Source organism: Ranitomeya imitator, chromosome 5 (assembly GCF_032444005.1).
Source record: "Ranitomeya imitator isolate aRanImi1 chromosome 5, aRanImi1.pri, whole genome shotgun sequence".
Taxonomy (NCBI): domain Eukaryota; kingdom Metazoa; phylum Chordata; class Amphibia; order Anura; family Dendrobatidae; genus Ranitomeya; species Ranitomeya imitator.
Window position 1 is genome coordinate 36,349,873 of NC_091286.1, and position 21,940 is coordinate 36,371,812.

Genomic DNA, 21,940 nt, shown 5'->3' on the forward strand with positions numbered 1-21,940 from the left:
ATCAGGGAAGTTGAGCACTTTGCATAATACACATTAGGGGATCTGACATTCATTATTATTATTTTTATATTTTTATTATATTTAAAGGGTTATTCTCATCTTCACAGTTGGGTATTATCGGATTGTGCCTGTAAAGACAAAAACATTTTCAATTTACTATTTGCTAAAATTTTCAGCCGTTCTTGACACATTAACACTTTTTCTTTGTTTACAGCTGGTTGCCAAGGAGACTGACCATTAGAAAAGTGTTAATAGCTCAAGAACGGCTGCAAATGTTAATATACAGTGAAATGCAAAAGTAATGGTATTTACAAGCATTATCCAACAACACTCATCTATTAAAATGGGAATAACCCTTTAATGGCTGAAGTTTGTGCAAAATGTTGGTAGCTGTAGTTATCATTTTATTAAAAGGAGACATAAAAATGTAACAGGTTGTGCTCCAGTGACATCAGTAGGTAAGGACACGTAATGGGGTGATGAAAAACAGCCTGCCGCTGACTAACAAAAGAAGCAAATAGCTGCAATGTTATATTCCCTGTTCATAATGGACTGTAGGTGGGTCTGCCATTGTCTTTAAGTTAGGACACCTTAGCCTCTGATATGTTGGACATATCAGGTATCACCCCTTCTTATGTACTGTTCGCTTCCCTTCGTTCCGCAGGAAAATGGTTAAACACAGGAGTAACTGAAAAGTAAATTCATAGCTGTTATTTTCTAGCAGGGCAATGGTTAATAGCAGCAGACATTAGTTAATAGCAGCAGGGTATAAAATGGGTGAAAGCAGTCTGGTATCTTCTACCAAGGCATTGATTAATAACAGGAATGCACTGAAGTATAGATAAACTGGAGATTCACTTGACACCATATGTTACCTTGATTGCAGAGGCCAAATAGTAAACATATTGTGAGATGGTAACTTGCTGAAAAGTTGTTGTGGATAACATCCAAGTAAACTGGACTGAGCTTGGAAACATCTCTGGTTATGGAATGGAAGTCAGGGAAAGCTGAGGAGATGAGAGACTTGGCTGGAGCAAAACAAAATGAAGTAGTAGAAAACACCTGACAAACTTGAAGCAACTGAATGATACTTAATACCCAAGAACCTGGCCTCTGCCAATCCGGCCTTAAAAGGCCTAGGTTAATGATGTCATGGGAGTTCACTGGGCTCCTGAGAAACCCAATTTAAGGACTGCTAACCCTGCTAAGGACTGGTCTGGACATTGAAATTCGTACTCAAGAAAATGAGTGTTGTCCGTATTAAATCGGCCTTCGTGTTCCTCCATGTTGATTCCTGTTCCATTGAGTGAACTAATTACCAAATGTTGTAATTCTGACTCATTAATTCATTGCGGACAGCAACATTTAAAAGATATGGAATTGTGGCAAAAGAGCATTGTGGATGGGGTCATTGTGGCTGACTGTGGCTAATAACGCACTCTGGATACGGCATCCGGCAAACGGTCTAGAATAAACAATTTTATGTAAATGTTGGAGGCCGTCATGAGCAGTAAGTACAATGCAATAAAATAATGAGAAATTCAACTCTCCGGCTTTCATAGCCGTGCGGCATTGTCTGCCTTAATGAGCAGCAAATGGGATGTAATTACTGCTTTGTGGCTGGTAATGCAACAATTAGCCGTGTAGAAATTAATGGCGCACACCAATCCTGAGGATCTGTTGTGGCTGGATATCCGAATAAACACGTCAGGTACAAGCCTGTGCGGGAGGCTGCGCATCGTACGCTACATGTGTACAGGGCTTTGGATCTCAGTTGAATGACTATCTGCCTTGAAGCCTCAGTCAGGAATCTTTTTTTTTTTACATACGAAATGTATCCGTGTTTTTCATTTACCCATTATAGTCTATGGGACTGTTCACAAATCTGTGATTTTTTTTTTTGCAAATCAATTAGCGCACATTCAGACATCCTTTTTTTTCGCACTGGAAAATTGGAACAATTATTCTGATCAGACTTTGATTAGAGTGTGGTATGAGGGTCATCCAATTTTCTCATATGTAGAGAAATTTAAAAAAAAAATTCTCCACCTTCTCCGTTCGGAGAATGTCAGATATTTTCACAGACTCATAGACTTGCATTGCCAATTTTGATCCAACACTTGGATCAAAATTGGACATGTATCCGCGATTTTACGTGGACCTCTCGATTCACGAAAAATCACAGACATGTGATTCAGACGAAACGTTGACGGCATCAAATTGACGGCCATTTTTCAATGACTGTTTGCTAAGAAATGCTTGAGAAACTTCCATCAGTTTTTTGTTATGCACAAGAAAAGCTGATGAAACTCTGAAGGTAAAAACCTGACACTGACCAAATACAGATGAAGATCTGATCCAAAACACTGATGGAATTCATTCCGGTTTTTTTTGCATGAGAAAAATTACTGATGTCTGAATGATGCACAAAATGCAATAGGAAAAGGACACCTCGTAATAAATCTGGCACATACTGGACAGCTCTTCCAATAGTCATTAGAAATTGGGCTCACATATGAATTACATTTTTTGCTAATTTCTGTTGTTTTAATGGGTTTATTAGAGCTTTGAAGGTGATGTCCCCTTACGTTCAACCCTATCTATTTTCATGCCACTTTCGAGAAAAAAACTTAAAATTGGCACAAAGCTGATAATAATTTTCCACTGCCCTCCAAAGTGGATGGAGTTGATTGTCAATGTGTTCATAACTTTTCCAAAGGGTTCCCACTTTTGTTAATTTGTAGAGCTGTAGCTAGAGCTTCCATCACTATCTCAGCCCTTTATCCAAATCTCTGGTCAAAACAAAGTGGCAACTCCTCCCGGGAAACATGCCCCAGTTGGCTTCCAAGCCACACTCTCACTGAACTCTTGAGCTTACTCTTGAGGTTACTCTTGAGCTTCTGTTGATCATCTTTGGTCATTCAGTTCAGAAACATTAGGGTCTCGGTCAATATGATGGGTGCCAAATGGACACTCTTTGTTGTATGTGTGCAGTACGGGAGACCGTACACCATTCCATATACAGTACGTACAGACATGATATTTTTGTATATATCTGGCATAGGAGCAAAAATGTGTTATGAATCTGGACTAATGAGTTTTCGTCACAGTTCTTTTTCCAGTATTTGACCTTCTCGTTTACTTTAGAGTTTCGTATATTTTGGGGACTATGATCTGGTGATACAAGGAGGTTGATCATTTTACAGTTGTGTCTTGGCTATTGCGGGCTAGGATATGTTGCGTTTCATGGAGCCTTTTTTTTTCCAGACAGTCTATAACTTTATAGTCAATATAACATACAACTTTAGGGAGAAAGGGAATCACAGGTTTCTGTAAAGCCATTGTCTTAAGGAGTCAGGTTGAGGGTCCGGACCTTGATTTGTGCCCGATTTGCTTGAAAAGTCTTGGGAATATCCGAAAGTCTAACAGAGCAGATGGTGGAAATGTTGATGCCTTCTCGATCCTCTGGGTCAGTAATGCTCATACATGGATTTTTGTCCAAGTCCCCATTCTGTCAGCACCAGACTTTCATGGGTTTGTATAGTTTTGCATTTGACAGGAAGACTTCCCATAAATATCGCAGCTCCTGTCGGAGAGCGCATACATTTTTAATTAGAGAAAACTGGAGTAATGAAATTCAGTTCTCCCAAGATGCGGAGGGATTTTATTTTCCTATGTTGCAAAAATCATGAATATTTGAATGCAAGAATTTGTGTCCTGTAGATTAGAACCCCCCCCCCCCCCTCTGAATTAGGAAAATATACCAGTAGGTTACAGACAGGCTATGTGCACACGTTCAGGATTTTTCACGTTTTTTCGCTATAAAAACGAGATAAAAATGCTTAAAAAGCTAATACATATGCATCCCATCATTTATAATGCATTCCGAAATTTTTGTGCATATGTTTTATTTTTTGCAAAAAAAAAAAACACATCGCGGTAAAAAACGCAGCATGTTCATTAATTTTGTGGATTTTTTGCGAATTTCCCACTATATTATTGCATTGGGAAATCTCCGGAAAAAACGCAAAAAATCCGCAAAAAAAAAAAACCGCGAAACAACGCGAAAAAAAAAAAATCGCATGCGGATTTCTTGCAGAAAATGTCCGGTTTTGTTCAGGAAATTTCTGCAAGAAATCCTGACGTGTTCACATAGCCATAAACCTTAAAGGGATTTTCCAGTTTGTTGAAAATAAAGTGGGAAATGTTAAAAAAAAAACCATTAACTACTCGTTGAACCCTCAGTATTCCAGGACTGACGTATCAGTGGTGAGCACCGATCCGGCAGTAATGCCTTCCCGTCCATCTGTCACCTGTAGGCAGGAGCTGCCCTCGGGTGTCACTTTGCATCTTAACTTTCCAACTTTTGTTTATCAATGTGTTCACCTATAGGATACCCTGGTTATATCATTGATGTTGCTTTTTCTTAAAGGGTTCGTCCCATAAACAGAATGAGTGCTAGATGGGTGAACGCAGTGGGTCAGACCGCTAGTCTCCCCACCTATCACAAGGAATGGGGTCTCAAAGTCTCCTGTGTGACTAGAGCAGTAGTGAGCATGTGCGACCATCACTTCCTTCACGGAGTAGTGGCCGCACAAACTCACTATCGGCTCCATCACACAGGAGATTTTGGGCCATGTGATCAATGAGGAGTGTCTATGTTTCTAGGACATCCCCTTCAAAGAAATGTTCTAAGACTTGCAACTTTTCTCCTTCATAGAAGTCCGTATCAAACTTCAAGAGAAGCCTGAGTCACAGTGCAAATGAACATGTCCTTAGGGTACCATCACATAGTACTCCATTAAATTGATTGCATAAGAAATATTCCTATTTTTCTAGGGAGAGCGCCACCCTTGTTCAGAGGTTGTATCTGGTATTGCAGCTAAACTCTATTCCCTTAAAAATCTAAAATTTCTAAACTAAAACTTTTTACTTTCTGAAATAAAAATTCAGCAGAATCCAAAGGTAAATTAATGCCCCTTTTTTATCCACATAGGTGTATGTTTTCCTTCCAAAATTTAGCCCCATTGGTTTTCCTTTTAAATAATTAGTAATAATAATGATTAAATAGTAATAATAATAATTATTATAAAATAGTCCACACATATAACATTAGTCCTGACGTCCTATCATGTCTCTAGTCCGTATTTATAATCTTCTAATCCTCCTCCGTAGCATAACGTTACATTACACATATAAATGGATGACTGAGCCCCTGATTTGGACATTCGGCCATTGTCAGCGATTCCGATGGGGCAGGTGATAAGAAGTCGTCTCACCAGATCCTATTCCTAATTCCATAGTGTGGCGCAGGTGTTAGAGGCCTCTCATTATAATGGAGTCCAGGACACCAGCAGATTAAATATGTCACTTCCAGTATCAGTCCAGTTCCCGTCACATGTAGTGGACTGTGCTTGTCGGAGTGATTTAGGAGTCCCCTATTGATACAGTCTCAGCTCGTGTTCACCAAAGAACTAAACTTCACAGATATTGTCACAGTATGAAGTATATCATTGGTGTATAGTGTACCGGCAGGGTCGGACTAGCCCACCAGCATATCGGGGAATTCTCTGGTGGACCGCAGAAAAAAAAAATGGGCAGATTTATCAGGTTTTCCTAGACCTTGGCAAAAAAGTGTGCCAAAATTTGATACATTTTGGTACATATTGTTGAATCCTATTTTTCACCGATTCATTATGTTTAAGGCTGGTTTCACATTTGCGTTTTTTGCCGCTGCGTTTTAGCGCAAAAAAACGCATGCGTTTTTTTTCTATACTTAACATTAAAAACGCATGCGTTTTTTTGCATGCGTTTTGACGACGCATGCGTCGTTTCTATGCTTGCGCTTTGTTGCGGAAATGCAACATGTAGTAATTTCTAGAGGCTTTTTTTTACTGCAAAAATTGCATGCTTTTTTTGCGGCAAAAAAACGTATTGCTGTCTATGTAAACGCATGCGTTTTTAAGCACATGCGTTTGCTTGCGTTTTTAAATGCATGCGTTTCAATAGAAAAACACAAGAATACACACTGATAAGCCACCCCCCAACCCTAACCCTAAAGGGATCTTAACCCTAACCCTAAAGGGATCCTAACCCTAACCCTAGGGATCCTAACCCTAACCCTAAAGGGATCCTAACCCTAACAATAACCCTAAAGAGATCCTAACCCTAACCCTAGGGATCCTAACCCTAACCCTAACCCTAGGGATCCTAAACCTAACCCTAACCCTAGCTATTTCTGTTTATAGTGGGTTTTCTAGTTGATTTTGATGATTGGCAGCTGTCACACACTCATGTATGTAAACGCGTCAAAACGCCGTGTTTTTTTTACCACATGCAAAACCGCATGCGTCTAAAAAACGCAGCGTTTGCACGCGTTTATATGCGTTTTTTTCACCACCTGCGTTTGCGTTTAAAACGCTGCGTTTTTAAACGCAAATGTGAAACTAGCCTTAGATACATTTTGCAATTCATTTCACAAGGGTCGCTGCTTAGAGGAAATAAAGTGTAGCTTACAATACCAAAATATGCACAAAACTGTTCCAAAATTTGAGAACAAAAGATCATCTGTTGGTACACCACCCTGGTCGGCATGGTCAGGTTTTCCACTACATTTCACATGTAAGACCATGTTCCCAAGTACCCTACAAAATGCAATCTTTTTCTGCTTTGTTTTTTTGTTCCGATGGCCTCATCCGCTCACACAAGGTTTTAGTGCACATTCCAATCTAATAGGTCCTGTTTCTCATGTAATTTGCAATCTATTTTTTTTGGGGGTGGACGGTTCTACTTCATCCAGTGTTCTGCCTGCACTTGTTCCAGATGAGCAGTTGTAATGCAGCACGGACAGGTGAGCTTGCTGCAGTGAGGAGAAACGCTTGGCGCAATAAAGGCTGTAGAGGATGGAGACTCAAAGTAGGGAGACTGAGTAAATGGCACAGCAGAGATAGCTTGGCAAGACCAGATGAAGCAGAGCTGGAACAGCAGAGTTGTTGTAGAGGAAACCAGATGAATCATGGTTGTTATAGTAGAGATCAGATGAAGCAGAACTGGGACTGCAGAGTTGTAGGGGAGACCGAATGAAGCAGAGCTGGAACAGGAGAGTTGTTGTAGAGGAGACCAGAATCAGAGCTGGAATCGCAAAATTGTTGTAGAGGAGATCAGATGAAGCAGAGCTGGAACGGCCGAGTTGTAGTAGATACCAGATGAAGCAGAGCTGAGACAGCAGCGTTGTAGTGGAGATCGAAGGAAGCAGAGCTGGAACAGCAGAGCTCTCATAGAGGAGACCTGAAGCAAAGCTGGAACAGGAGAGTTGTTGTAGAGGAAACCAGAATCAGAGCTGGAACAGCAGAGTTGTTGTATAGGAGACCAGATGAATCAGAGCTGGAACAGCAAAGTTATTGTATGAAGCAGAGCTAGGACAGATGAAGCAGAGCTAGGACAGCAGAGTTTTTGTAGTAGAGATCAGATGAACCAGATCTGGAACAGCGGAGCCTTTTTATTGGGGTCCAAATGTGTCAGAGCTGGAACAGCAGACTTTTTGTAGTAGAGACCAGATGAAGCAGAGCTGAAACAGCGAAGTTTTGGTAGTGGAGACTGGATGTAACAGAGCTGGAACAGGAAAGTTTTTGTAGTAGAGACTAAATGTACCAGAGCTGGAACAGCTGAGTTTTTGCAGTGGAAACCAGATGTACAAGAGCTGGAACAGCTGATTTGTTGTAGTAGGGACCAGATGAAACAACTGATTTGCTGTAGTGGAGACCAATTTAAACAGAGCTGAAATAAAGGATTTGTTGTAGAAGAGACCAGATGAAGCAAAGCTGGAACAATGGAGTTGCAGTAGAGACCAGATGCAAAGTAATTAAGTAGTGTACACTTGGTGTAGCCGAGCTAAGTAATGAAATAGCACACTTGATGTAGCAGAGCTAAGTAATGAAGTAGCAGAGACTTGATGTTGCAGAAATGAGTAATGGAGTAGTGAAGACTTTATGTAGCAGGGCAGCCAAAAAGAGGAATCTGCACTGAAATAGTGGCAGGGATGCCATCTACCTGAATACTCAGGCAGCGTATTCCCGCCTGATTTGAATCTAAATGGCCCAGTGGCATAATGTCATCAGACACAGAACAACCCGATGTACAGGAGAAGAGATGGGATTGGCTCGTAGAGGAGTGATGCAGCACTTGCTGCTGGAACCAAAATTTTTTGGGAGATTTTTTGGGGAGCCTCACAGATTTTCAGGTAGAGCTGGCAAATGGGTCTTTTGTTCTCTCTTATTAGGGATATCCAATTCTGAGTTTTACTATCGGACCCTATGACTTTGGTCTTAGTCCCTATTTAATCATGGTCCTAAAACTATCTATGGTTTGCATATTACATTGCCCCGGGGTGCGGCACTGAGTACCTCTTTAGAGCAGCGATCTGCAGGTACCGCAGACAAGCAATATCTAAAGCACGCAGTGGCGGTAACACGTCCACCTCTAGAAAGAGCCATTGTTTGTGCTGTAAAACACTGTGACAGATTAATAGGCGCACGCAGGCCGTTCCACTTCACAGTCTGATCACATTTACCCAGTGATTTCTTCTCTGTCCCTGCATCATAAATGATTGAAACTAAGTTTGTCATATTTTCTATTAGGCTCCAGTGGATTCTGTTACAGGAGACGAATATGCAGGAATGGAGATCCAGAGCTCCGCGCGCCGCGGTGTAATAGGGTGAGCAGGGGCCGATAATGCTGGAAAGTGATTCCACACAGTGGACGACGTTTAACGCTTCACGTACCCAATGCATTTTACATCATTGGGTGGATTTTTTTTTTATGTTGCACCTGATCCCTGCTGTTCTCAGTAGGGACGTATCTTTAGTGGGTGGAGAGGTAGAAATGACACCCGGGCCCCTTCACTGCACTGGTATTATAACTTACACATGCTAATGGGAGCCTTGCTACAGAATTGGGCATTGGAACCTAGGAGCTAATAATAATTTTATTTACTCAGCTCCCACGCGTTTCACCATGCATAAAATTATGACACTAATTATGGCACTAATTTGTATAGACAAAATGGCATCATGGTGTACTCTCACCTCCGTGTTGATGCAAGTCTAGGGCACCATGCTCCTGAAAGGTTTAAAGCCCATCTTGATTTGCAACCATGGCCACCCGTATCGATGTACTTTGTGATATTTGACTTGTTACCACTAGAACACTGTAGAACCACATCTATATATATAATTGCCTAAGGGTTTTTCCGTCTGTCTGTCCTGGAAATCCCGCGTCTCTGATTGGTCGAGGCCTGGCGGCCAGCAACGGGCACAGCGACGATGATGTCATAAAGGACGTAGAAATCCCACGTTTCTGATTCAGCGACGGGCACAGTATCGACGTAGATGTCATAATTGTTGCCATGGCGATGATGATGTCATAAAGGTTGCTTCGACCAATCAGCGACGGGCACAGTCTGCCGCGAATTCTGGAATCATCATTGTCCATATACTACGGGGACATGCATATTCTAGAATACCCGATGCGTTAGAATCGGGCCACAATCTAGTAATATATATACAGGTCCTTCTCAAAAAATTAGCATATAGTGTTAAATTTCATTATTTACCATAATGTAATGATTACAATTAAACTTTCATATATTATAGATTCATTATCCACCAACTGAAATTTGTCAGGTCTTTTATTGTTTTAATACTGATGATTTTGGCATACAACTCCTGATAACCCAAAAAACCTGTCTCAATAAATTAGCATATCAAGAAAAGGTTCTCTAAACGACCTATTACCCTAATCTTCTGAATCAACTAATTAACTCTAAACACATGCAAAATATACCTGAGGCTTTTATAAACTCCCTGCCTGGTTCATTACTCAAAACCCCCATCATGGGTAAGACTAGCGACCTGACAGATGTCAAGAAGGCCATCATTGACACCCTCAAGCAAGAGGGTAAGACCCAGAAAGAAATTTCTCAACAAATAGGCTGTTCCCAGAGTGCTGTATCAAGGCACCTCAATGGTAAGTCTGTTGGAAGGAAGCAATGTGGCAGAAAACGCTGTACAACGAGAAGAGGAGACCGGACCCTGAGGAAGATTGTGGAGAAGGACCGATTCCAGACCTTGGGGAACCTGAGGAAGCAGTGGACTGAGTCTGGTGTGGAAACATCCAGAGCCACCGTGCACAGGCGTGTGCAGGAAATGGGCTACAGGTGCCGCATTCCCCAGGTAAAGCCACTTTTGAACCATAAACAGCGGCAGAGGCGCCTGACCTGGGCTACAGAGAAGCAGCACTGGACTGTTGCTAAGTGGTCCCAAGTACTTTTTTCTGATGAAAGCAAATTTTGCATGTCATTCGGAAATCAAGGTGCCAGAGTCTGGAGGAAGACTGGGGAGAAGGAAATGCCAAAATGCCTGAAGTCCAGTGTCAAGTACCCACAGTCAGTGATGGTGTGGGGTGCCATGTCAGCTGCTGGTGTTGGTCCACTGTGTTTCATCAAGGGCAGGGTCAATGCAGCTAGCTATCAGGAGATTTTGGAGCACTTCATGCTTCCATCGGCTGAAATGCTTTATGGAGATGAAGATTTCATTTTTCAGCACGACCTGGCACCTGCTCACAGTGCCAAAACCACTGGTAAATGGTTTACTGACCATGGTATTACTGTGCTCAATTGGCCTGCCAACTCTCCTGACCTGAACCCCATAGAGAATCTGTGGGATATTGTGAAGAGAAAGTTGAGAGACGCAAGACCCAACACTCTGGATGAGCTTAAGGCCGCTATTGAAGCATCCTGGGCCTCCATAACATCTCAGCAGTGTCACAGGCTGATTGCCTCCATGCCACGCCGCATTGAAGCAGTCATTTCTGCCAAAGGATTCCCGACCAAGTATTGAGTGCATAACTGAACATTATTATTTGATGGTTTTTTTGTTTGTTATTAAAAAACACTTTTATTTGATTGGATGGGTGAAATATGCTAATTTATTGAGACAGGTTTTTTGGGTTATCAGGAGTTGTATGCCAAAATCATCAGTATTAAAACAATAAAAGACCTGCCAAATTTCAGTTGGTGGATAATGAATCTATAATATATGAAAGTTTAATTGTAATCATTACATTATGGTAAATAATGAAATTTAACACTATATGCTAATTTTTTGAGAAGGACCTGTAATTGTCTAAGGGTTTTTCCGTCTGTCTGTCTTTCTGTCTGTCTGTCCTGGAAATCCCGCGTCTCTGATTGGTCGAGGCCGCCAGGCCTCGACCAATCAGCGACGGGCACAGCATCGACGTAGAAATCCCGCGTCTCTGATTGGTCGAGGCCGCCAGCCCTCGACCAATCAACGACGGGCACAGCGACGATGATGTCATAAAGGACGTAGACATCCCGCGTCTATGATTGGTCGAGGCCGCCAGGCCGTCAGCAATGGGCACAGCGACGATGATGTCATAATGGTTGCCATGGCGACGATGATGTCATAAAGGTTGCCTCGACCAATCAGCGACGGGCACAGTCTGCCGCGAATTCTGGAATCATCATTCTCCATATACTACGGGGACATGCATATTCTAGAATACCCGATGCGTTAGAATCAGGCCACAATCTAGTAATATATAAAGAGCTGAAAATCAGGAAGTATGTGGCTGCAGCCACATGGAATGCCTGGGAAGTTTATAGGGGTCACGCAGATGGCTGTATCCCCCATGGAGTTGGCTCTCGGTAGTGAGTGCAGCTGTGATTGCCTGTGTGTTACCGAAAGACCCTAAAGAGATGTAGGCCTTGTGAGGTGTTGGGATGTTTGCTTAAAATTCAAGCGTAACCACCAAATTAATGTTTATTTTATAAATCAATATCACGCATGAAAATAAGAAACCTTGTAATATATCTTATTGGAGAAATCTGCTTCTTTCTCCTGCTGATTGAACTTTCAAACTCTATTCAAGGGTAAAAGCTGAAAACATTCAGTGCAGTCAGATTTTCACATTACTGAGATAGAAGATGACAATTGGTACTTGTAAGATTCTATGGAGGAGGAGGAGGAGGGAGGCGCTGGAGGCAGACACTGACATTCCGCTGCAAGTTCCCCACAAATGACAGTTACATTTTAAATCTGCACTAACAAAAAAAGTTAAAACTGTAATTGTCATTTCAGGAGAACTTGCAGCAGAATGTCTGTGTCGGCACCTAGCTCCTCCCATCTCCATAACATTTTATAAGCAGCAATTGCCATCTCCTGTCTCAGTAATGGGAAAGTCTATCTCCACTGAAGACCCTTTTTTTTTTTTTTTTTCAGATTTTTACCCCCCAAATTGAGAGATACGGATTAATCCAAGAGTAGAAAGGAGTCGATTTCTCTGATAAGATATATTACAAAGTTTCTTATTTTCATGTTTACTATGGTTTTATAGGGGTAGAAGTTAAAACAATGGTTCCTTTTTAAGCTTCAGACCAGAGAGGACCAGCAAGGTTTAGCTGGTGCAGTGAGAGAGGAGATTCTAAGACTTTCTGACTAGGAGCAACGGCGAGGCCCGATCCCCCTGTAGCTGGAAATAGAGAGGGGATTATTTACTGTTGCTCCCTTTGTCCAGAGAAGTTACTTATAGAGATTGTACCCTTATTCATTGAGGACTTGTGAGCCCCTCTTTGGCTTGTAAGCAATATTCCTGGTGAAGCCACAATCTGTATAATGAAAGTTATCTGATTAACTGACATCATAAATCTCCCTGTGCTCCAGTTGGGTTGTTGTTGTGTAATTGCTCCAAGTTGTAAAAAGAGCAATTTAAAAAATATCATCATAATAATAATCATTCTTCATAATGGAGTTTCTGACAGTAAGTCACCAAAAACTCACATCTAAAAACTAGGTGGAGAGCGAGGGGATGCAGCTGCAGTACCTTTAAGTGTCTATGTGAGACTCATGCTGTGAGAGGGGAGGAGGAGCAGCAGGTGGAGGGATTTAATTGGCTTAAGATAAACAGCACAGATCTGAGATTAAAGGGATATTCGCAAGTTTGGAAGTTATCCCCTATCCATTTTGGAAGTCATGCCCTATCCGTTAGCACAGTCGTTGGAAGATAGACCACTGGGATCCCCACCGATTCCTAGAGCTAGGTTTTTGCAGAGCCCCCTTATAAATCAGGCGCACTGCCGATCCATTCTTTGTTTTAGGAGTGACAAAGAGCAGCCAAGTTGCTATTTCCGGCGATCCCATTAGGAATGAATAAAGCTGTGGTGCGAATGATCGGCCACTTCTCCGAAGAGCCTGGGTTCTTGGGAGCGGTGAGTGTCCCAGCGGTAGGACCCCAGTCATTGGAAACTTATCTCCTATCCTATGAACGTGGGATCATTTCCAAACTTGAGAATACAAGGACAAACCGTCTACTCAACAGGGAGGGAGAGAGAACTATAAATTGTCGAAAACAAAAAAAGTTAATAGCCCAAAACTGTGGCAGACCCCATATCCTGATTGAAAGCCCTATCATGGAGTCCCGAAGCCCAACTGTCACCCTCTTCTGCCCATTCTCAGCCCCTAATACACATAGTTCAGTGCTGGAGGGCGATGGTGCATAACAAGCTCCACTAAGGACTATTCCTGTCCCTTGGGAAGAGACAAACATATAATTTCAGCAAAAAATTAAACATTTTGTGTGCCATTCACGTTATTGGGAGAAGTGTTCTGCAGATACATTATTAGAGCCCATTTGTCCTTCGATCTGTAAATTGTTTAATTAAATATTTATCTTTCATTTTATCATTTGCTCACTTGTTCATTAATAAATGTTTGGCCGGGAATACAGAGATATACACATACACATCGTTAAGAAAAAAATAATTAAAAAACTGGCTTAATATAATTGGATCGTGCTTAATGTGAGTCTTGCTTCCAAGAATGTTTTTTGATTGACGGCTACAGAACTTAATGTTCCGGCTGTGTGACATGGTAATGAAGTGTATGTCAGACAAGAAGATTCGGAATTAAATCTCCATCAATGCTAAAACTGACATGGACGGTCTCCGAACATCTGCTCCCAAAAATGACATTAATGTAACTGGGAAAGGTCCAAAAACGGATGAAGAACAAAGCGGAGCGCTTAAATAGCACCCACAATGTAGACTGTTGGCTGAACCCTGGTGGTGTGGCTGCTGCCTCCTCTCTTTTTAGAAGGGGCATCACATTGAATTATTACATGGTGCCCATTTAAATGAAAAGATTACTATATGATAAATTGCCAAGCCAAAATAAGCCTGGACTGGTCGTCTGCCAAACTGGGCAGATTCCTGGTGGACTGAAGAACTGAACTATTGACTGAAAATTGACTGCCAGACCCATTTTCAGCTGCCAGCCCTTTAAAACGTCTGCATACTGCAGTGAAAAAAACAACCAGAATATGACAGTAAAAAAAAGACTTCACAAAAACCATAGGAAAAAACTTCCCCAAAAAAATGGCAGCCAAAAAAAAATCCCCAAAAATGCTCAGGAAACGACTGAACAAATGAAGCCACAAAGGTGCTTCAGGAAGAAAAAACGTCAGAGTCTACTGTTTGAAAATCTCAGCTGGTTCTCCTGAGAAGAAAAAAAGAAGCTTCATGAAAAAAAAATCCAGAGTTTCCTGAATTGTCTTCTGCTTGAATAACTCATTGGACTCGTCTGAGTTTAGAAGACGTTGTGTGCACATAGCCTGGCACTTCCTTTTGCATGAGTTTTCGAAATGCCTAATTTAGGCTATGCCCCCATGGAGATTTTTGATGATTTTTTTTTTTTTACAGTGGATCATCTCCAAAATTCTCCTCAAACTGTTGGAAAACTCTATGGGAAATCTGGTCAGCTCATATGAGGGTTTGTGCAAAACGGCGTCTTTTAGATTCCAGATGACCAGCCGAAATTTTCCTAGGTGAAGCTGCTTTTGGAAAAAGTTGTCACTCCCTGAAGTAGCTGTGCTGGCTATTTTGGTGGCAGCTCCACCATTGGCGTCTTTTTTTCTACAATTTAAACTATGCATAGCAAGCGGCTTTTTAGTTTCTGGCTTTCTAACAGAAGCCACCTGAAGAGTGGACGTTCTACTTCTTGTAACGGCTTCATGTTTTTTGAACTCCAAAGTGGTGAAAAGAAGAAACAAAAGACAGAACACGTGCACAGCAAGGTCGTTTTTACATTGATGGGGAATATCTTCTTTTTTTGCACCATTTTTCCTGCTGAAAAAGACGTCATGTGCACAAACCCTGGGGAGGTTTTTGTTAGCATGCTTTTTTTTCATTTAGAGGTTTTTCTAAAACTCCTTAGGGGATGAAAAAGTGCTTCTTTAGAGTGGATCCTGATGGAAAATGCTCCAGTGTCCAATCAAAAGGCTACACACATTAGTTCAGGAAAAAAAAAACTCTTCCAAAACTGCTTCAGGAAAAGAAAAAAATCCCCAAAAAAGGAACTATCCCTGAAGTGGTTTAAGCTTGAAAAACTCATTGGGTTGAAAGCCTAAAAAACCCCCGTGTGCCCACAGCCTGATCAGTAAAGAGGACATTTTATTTGCCGTACATACCAGTGTTCATTTTGCTTTTCTTCTATGGACATCCTCTCGGCTCCTCGGAGTGCTGCAATGTCTCTGCAGACCAGGATTCATGCGTCTGAATGTTTCCCTCATACCGGCGCTGTCTCGTTCGCACCTGAGCTGACATTTTGTTTTGACATGGGGCTGACATTGTTTGGCTGTATTCCTCCTCTGTGTTTACTCTCTGTAGACTATCCCTGACATCGCTTACTCCGCACTTCCATTCTGCTGTGATATCTTTAAGCTTCTATTTTCTCTTCACGGCTTCCTTTAATATCATCCCGTGGGCTTCTCCTGAAATGGTGCTTGCCACCTCAGTATCGGAGCCACCGTGAGCGTTTACATTGGGGACTTGCCTTGTTGTACATTTTTTCTCTCCGAAAAACGACATAAATAAATCAAAACAGGTTGTCTGCATGAATCGTATACAGAACCCGAGGAGGAATATATAACATCCCTGCAGTGCTGGGGCGTGCGAGGAATACCAGGTCCCTCTGTGGATTACATGCACCATCATTTACATCATATCATAGAAAGGGCAGACATGCTATATATGTGCCACCTGTATGTACAGTAGGCATATCACCCCCCAAATATGAAAGATAGGGAAAAGAGACAAGTATTTCAGTGCATGTAAGAAGCTGCTGCACTTTTTTTTAATGATATCCCAAACCCCAAACCTGTCAGTCATTTTTATGTGCCCTCACATAAATAGGGAACCCTCTTAGTGCTCCCGCACAGTATGATTTCCCACATTCCCCATACACAGTATGATGCCCCCATAGTTATTCTACACACAGTATGATGCCCCACATTCCCCCATACACAGTATGATGCCCCCATAGTTATTCTACACACAGTATGATGCCCCACATTCCCCCATACACAGTATGATGCCCCCATAGTTACTCTGCACACAGTATGATGCCCCACATTCCCCCATACACAGTATGATGCCCCCATAGTTATTCTACACACAGTATGATGCCCCACATTCCCCCATACACAGTATGATGCCCCCATAGTTACTCTGCACACAGTATGATGCCCCACATTCCCCCAAACACAGTATGATGCCCCATAGTCTCCCATGCATAGTACGATGCCCCCATAGTTACTCTAGACACAGTATGATGCCCCCATAGTTACTCTAGACACATTATGATGCCCCCATAGTTACTCTACACAAAGTATGATGCCCCACATTCCCTCCATACATAGTACAATGCCCCTATAGTTACTCTAGACACAGTATGACACTGTGATGTTCTGCCACACTGAATGCACTTGAACAGATCATCAAAATCCGCTTCTGGCAGCTCCTTCTCAATTTGCAGCTTCAATGTTGTGCTACTGATTGGCAGGAGCATAATTATAGTGGGTGCAGGGGTTGTAGTCGTCCTCAAGCATGGAGCCTAGAGAGGGCCAAAAAGTTATTTTCGTCTATATGAGAAGACCAATATGATTACAGAACTATAGTTGGGGGCTGTTTTGGAGATTTTGCATGTGGGCCCATAAGGCTCAAGTTATGCAACTGCTTGGCGGTGTAGCTAGATGCAATTATACAAAAGCTCAGCGTCTTGCCAGGTCAACAAGTGAACCCTGGACAAACTGAGAGAGAGTATTGGGTAACTGGGTACTGGGTGCAGAAAGAACCTGGTGCGGTGGCATGCAGATATTCCCTTTATGTTGTTGTCTTTCTAAATAATCAATATCGGATTAGGAATTCCATGAGAAAGGCGCAATCAATAATGAGTCTGTAATGAGCGCGGTGCCGACCTCTAAACCATTACTGTTCAATATGAGAAATTTGTACATAATTCCTCTATGGATCGAAGGCAGATGATGAATGTGGGATTCTCTACAGTCAGTACAATGTTGCTGACTCACAATCATCCCTTTAATGTGGAAGGGGAGACCCGTAATTACACCAGTTGATACTTTTCTTGTGTGCCTCGTCATTTTTAATAGTAGCGGGAAGTGTATTATTACGCCATATATCATTATAGAATTTAGCTAGATCGGTTGACAAGGACGGCATGCCTCAAAACCGGCTAAGAAAAAAAAATAATTTGATTCCTTTTTGTATGTCTATGGACAAAAAAGGAAAACAACGTCAACTTTTAACTTGCTACTGGTTGTTCGCATGAGTAATCTGTTGGCCAGCTTTCCTCTCCGACTACACACTATCCATTTCTCTAATTATTTTGGAAGGGGGCGAGGGAGCCATAAATCTGTAAAAAGTCAATTTTTTTTTGCAAAAATGTAGTTATTGCCATAATTTGACCCTTTTAAATGCGAAAACACTAAAACCAACCAATGATTAAAAAAATTGTGGCTTGCCTGGTAAACCTCCGGTCCATCGTCATTACCGCCTGGAGGAGAATACTGGTATTTGCTTTCCACCAGCAATATCCATTTTAAGAAAAGTGCTTGTGTCTTAATTAGGTTTCACTTGTGGGCAAGGAGTGGGATAAAGAAACATCCATGTTATTATGTCTCCCCTGAAGAGGTTATTTCTCAAAGCCCTCGGTCCGAATTATCAGCTGTTATGCGGCACGGACAAATGATGTTGGTGCAGCAAGGAGATCCAGGATGGAACAATGGAAGCTGTTGGGGCAGAACGGCAACAGGAGGAGCATCGGGAATCACAGGGTCCGCTGAACCAAAATTGAGATTATAGCAATTATATATTATAGCGGTGACGTCACCGCTCTGCTTTCCGGCTCACAGACAGTACAGGAGGAGAGCAGAGCGCAGCGCTGGAGGACAGACAGCTGTAGGTAAGTATGTAGTGTTTGTTTTTTTTTACTTTTAGCATGGTAACCAGGGTAAACATCGGGTTACTAAGCGCGGCCCTGCGCTTAGTTACCCGATGTTTACCCTGGTTACCAGTGAAGACATCGCTGGATCGGTGTCACACACGCCGATCCAGCGATGTCTCCAGGGAGTCCAGCGACGAAATAAAGTTCTGGACTTTATTCAGCGACCAACGATCTCCCAGCAGGGGCCTGATCGTTGGTCGCTGTCACACATAACGATTTCATTAACGATATCGTTGCTACGTCACAAATAGCAACGATATCGTTAACAATATCGTTATGTGTGAAGGTACCTTAAGCCTACTGTTTATTTAGGACTTTTAGGGTATGTTCACACGTTCCTGATTTCCATCCTTTTTTTTTCAGGACTGTTTTTTAAAAAACTGCAGCTCTTGGCAGAAAACGCAGGTCCTTTTTTTGGTCCTTTTTTGGTCCTTTTTTGATGCGTTTTTTGATGCAGTTTTCTAGCCAGAGTCTGTGTGTTTTCTAGGAATTTTTTTAGGGTTAAAATGGCTGAAAATACCCTAACCCTACCCCTAACCCTAACCCTACCCCTACCCCTAACCCTACCCCTACCCCTAACCCTACCCCTAACCCTACCCCTAACCCTACCCCTAACCCTAACCCTACCCCTACCCCTAACCCTACCCCTAACCCTACCCCTAACCCTATTCTAACCTTAGTGAAAAAAAAAAAAATTCTTTATTTTTTTTATTGTCCCTACCTATGGGGGTGACAAAGGGGGGGGGGGGGTCATTTACTATTTTTTTTATTTTGATCACTGAGATAGGTTATATCTCAGTGATCAAAATGCACTTTGTAACGAATCTGCCGGCCGGCAGATTCGGCGGGCGCACTGCGCATGCGCCCGCCATTTTGCAAGATGGCGGCGCCCAGGGAGAAGACGGCCGGACGGACACCGGGAGGCCGGGTAAGTATAAGGGGGGGAGATTAGGGCACGGGGGGGGCATTGGAGCACGGGGGAGGGGCATCGGAGCATGGGGGGGTGGGATCGGGGCAGCCACACTCCACCCACACACTTCCGCCCGCTTCCCCGCACTTCCTGCTGCAGCGGTTCTGCACCACGAACCGCAATAAAACCCGCAGATCTATTTTTGATCTGCGGGTTTTACTGCGGGTTTGACCTCACAATGGAGGTCTATGGGTGCAGAACCGCTGCTGTTTTACAAAAAGAAGTGACATGGTACTTCTTTTTTACCGCAGCTAATCAGTGCGGTTTTTTTTTTTCAATTCAGGACCATGTGCACAGTGGGTCCTGTTTTCCATAGGGTACAGTGTACTGTACCCTGCATGGAAAACAGCCGCGGAACCGCAGCGGCAAAACCGCTACGTGTCCGCGGTAAAAAACGCACTGTGTGAACATGGCCTTAATAGGAAAACCAGTTGTCCTGCTTTAGCAGTTCCTAAGCGGTTTCGGACTGTTGTGTGCACAAAACCAAATGAAGAAAACAATCTCTCTACTCCTGCGGATGAAGCCGATGCAGTCAGTAGCTGAGTAGCTAGATTTATTATCTTTGCTGGAAGAACAAGTGATTGCGACTTCCACCAGTCCAGTGGTTTTAGTTCATTAACGACGTTATCTGCAAACATGTATTTTTGAAATGGTGCAGATTCACACTTCAATTTCAGCACAGTTGCCACAATGTCATGGTTAGTATTGGCGAGCCACTCCATTGCAGAGTTGATTTCCGCCTCAGATAATTTTTTCCCTCTGTAGATGGGATGCAAGATATTGGCTAAATAGTGTTCTTCTTTTAATGCTTGGTCCTTGCGGTGCTGTATTGCAACCTTTACATTGTTTGAGAGGTTCAAGCGATCTAGAGAACCTTCTAAATCTTTCCAAACTTCTGTGGCATCAGCTATGGTTGCAGTATCTTTCTGCATTTTATCCAACGCAATCGATATTGGCTTTAACCTTTCCAAAAGGTCCTCGGCATTTCTCTTCACACCAAGATTTAATACTTTGCTTCGTATATTAGCATCAATTTTATCCCGATGTGTTTCGCAAATGGACAGTAATTTTGACCAGTTGTTAATAAACATTTCCAAGCAGTCAGCCAAGGTATTCCATCTAACATCTTGTGGTAGAACCAACTTCAGTCCTCCCATTTCCTTGTAGGTTGCATGTGCAAAATGATTATTGCGGAAATATTTAACAATTTCTACAACATGTTCCTTGACACCCGAAATATGCAGGTCTTTTGCCAAAAGATGCAACAAATGGGCAGAACAACCGTATGTAATGACATTTGTGTCATCCTCATGTGCCAGTTCCGCTCGCATTTTTGCCACATTGCTTGCGTTATCAGTAACTAAGCTCCTTACTTTACATCCAAACTGTTCTTGGCATTGGTGAATTGAGTTCTTAGCAATTTCAAGTAAACATTCAGCAGTATGTGAATTTCCAGATGTGTCGATTGTGTCTGTAAGGTAAGTTTCACCATCTTCTGTTGTGACACAAGTGCAAATTATGGGGTCGTTGTGGATGTTGCTCCAACCATCCAAGCTCATGTTAACAACCTTGTCTTTCAAATATTTTGTACAAGCCGCTCTTTCTATGTCGTATACAGCCTGAAGATGTTTTCCTGAGATATCAAATCTACTTGGTGGTTTGTAGCCTGGTCTAATTCCTTCGATTATTTGTACAAACAATGGGTGCTCAACTAGTCGGAAAGAAGAATTGGTTGCAAATATGAATTTAGCAATTAATTCATCAAAATGTTCTTTCTGGCTCGTCGTAGTCTTTAAGATGAATTTTTCTACACTTTGCACGCAAAGTTTTTTTTTGGGCTGCTTTGTTGAAGTTGTACCCAGATATTGATTGTCACGTGCAGCACAAGCCATATTTGACCCTGAAAGCACAGAAATTAAAAATATAAATCGACTGCGTATTTGAAGAAATATAACGAAAATATTTTGAAACAAACTTTTTGAACAATGTAATGGTCCTCGTCCTATAAGGGCTGTCTCAAAAGTTATGCTACTCAAGTTTTCCGGTGAAGTTGCTGTAATACTGGTAACTAATATCAGAGCAACTGAAAAAAATTATGTCACAAAAGTTTTAAAAATGTTTTTTTTTAAAAATGGTCAATTTGGCAGACTTCAAAAGTGAATTGCAGCCTACAATAAAAAAAAAATAAGCATATACACACTTTATTTTTACTTAAAGGACATGTGCACCTTTATTTTTTAAGGTGCAGTGTGCACATGTCCTCCCCCCGCAGCTCTCTTACCTCCGATGTCAGCGCTGCGGGGATCCGTGGCTTCGTTCTGCCCGTCCGCGAGCGCGCCTCCATTCATTTCAATGGAGCGTGCGGCCCGCTGACGTCACGCCGCTGGATCACTGCGAGTAGGCCGCAACCGGAGGACGGGAGGCGGACGGTCAAAACGAAGCCACGGATCTCAGCGCTGCGGGGATCGGAGGTAAGAGCGCACATGTCCTTTAGCGTTAATTTTCTGTGAAATATTGGCTTAACATAAATTTAAATTCTATACTCCAGAACTACTAGTGCTAGAAATTTCTCTTTTCATAGACTTTAACCATCCCAGTA

The 21,940-nt window shown here is 42.3% G+C and overlaps 2 protein-coding genes across 3 annotated transcripts in view; one reads left to right on the top strand and one right to left on the bottom strand.

Annotated features, from left to right (window-relative positions):
• KCNH1 (potassium voltage-gated channel subfamily H member 1) overlaps positions 1 to 21,940 on the top strand; it is a 331,289-nt gene that overhangs the window by 122,194 nt on the left and 187,155 nt on the right. The gene's annotated exons all lie outside the window — the stretch shown is intronic.
• The window catches only part of LOC138680728 (uncharacterized), a 43,666-nt gene that overhangs the window by 21,310 nt on the left and 416 nt on the right, over positions 1 to 21,940 (bottom strand). The window contains exons 2-4 of the mRNA XM_069768008.1: positions 19,742 to 21,241; positions 13,510 to 13,601; positions 12,573 to 12,682 (exon numbers count right to left, since the gene is read on the bottom strand). Of these exons, the coding sequence (XP_069624109.1) occupies positions 12,573 to 12,682; positions 13,510 to 13,601; positions 19,742 to 21,241 (1,702 nt within the window). The remainder of the gene's footprint in view (positions 1 to 12,572; positions 12,683 to 13,509; positions 13,602 to 19,741; positions 21,242 to 21,940) is intronic.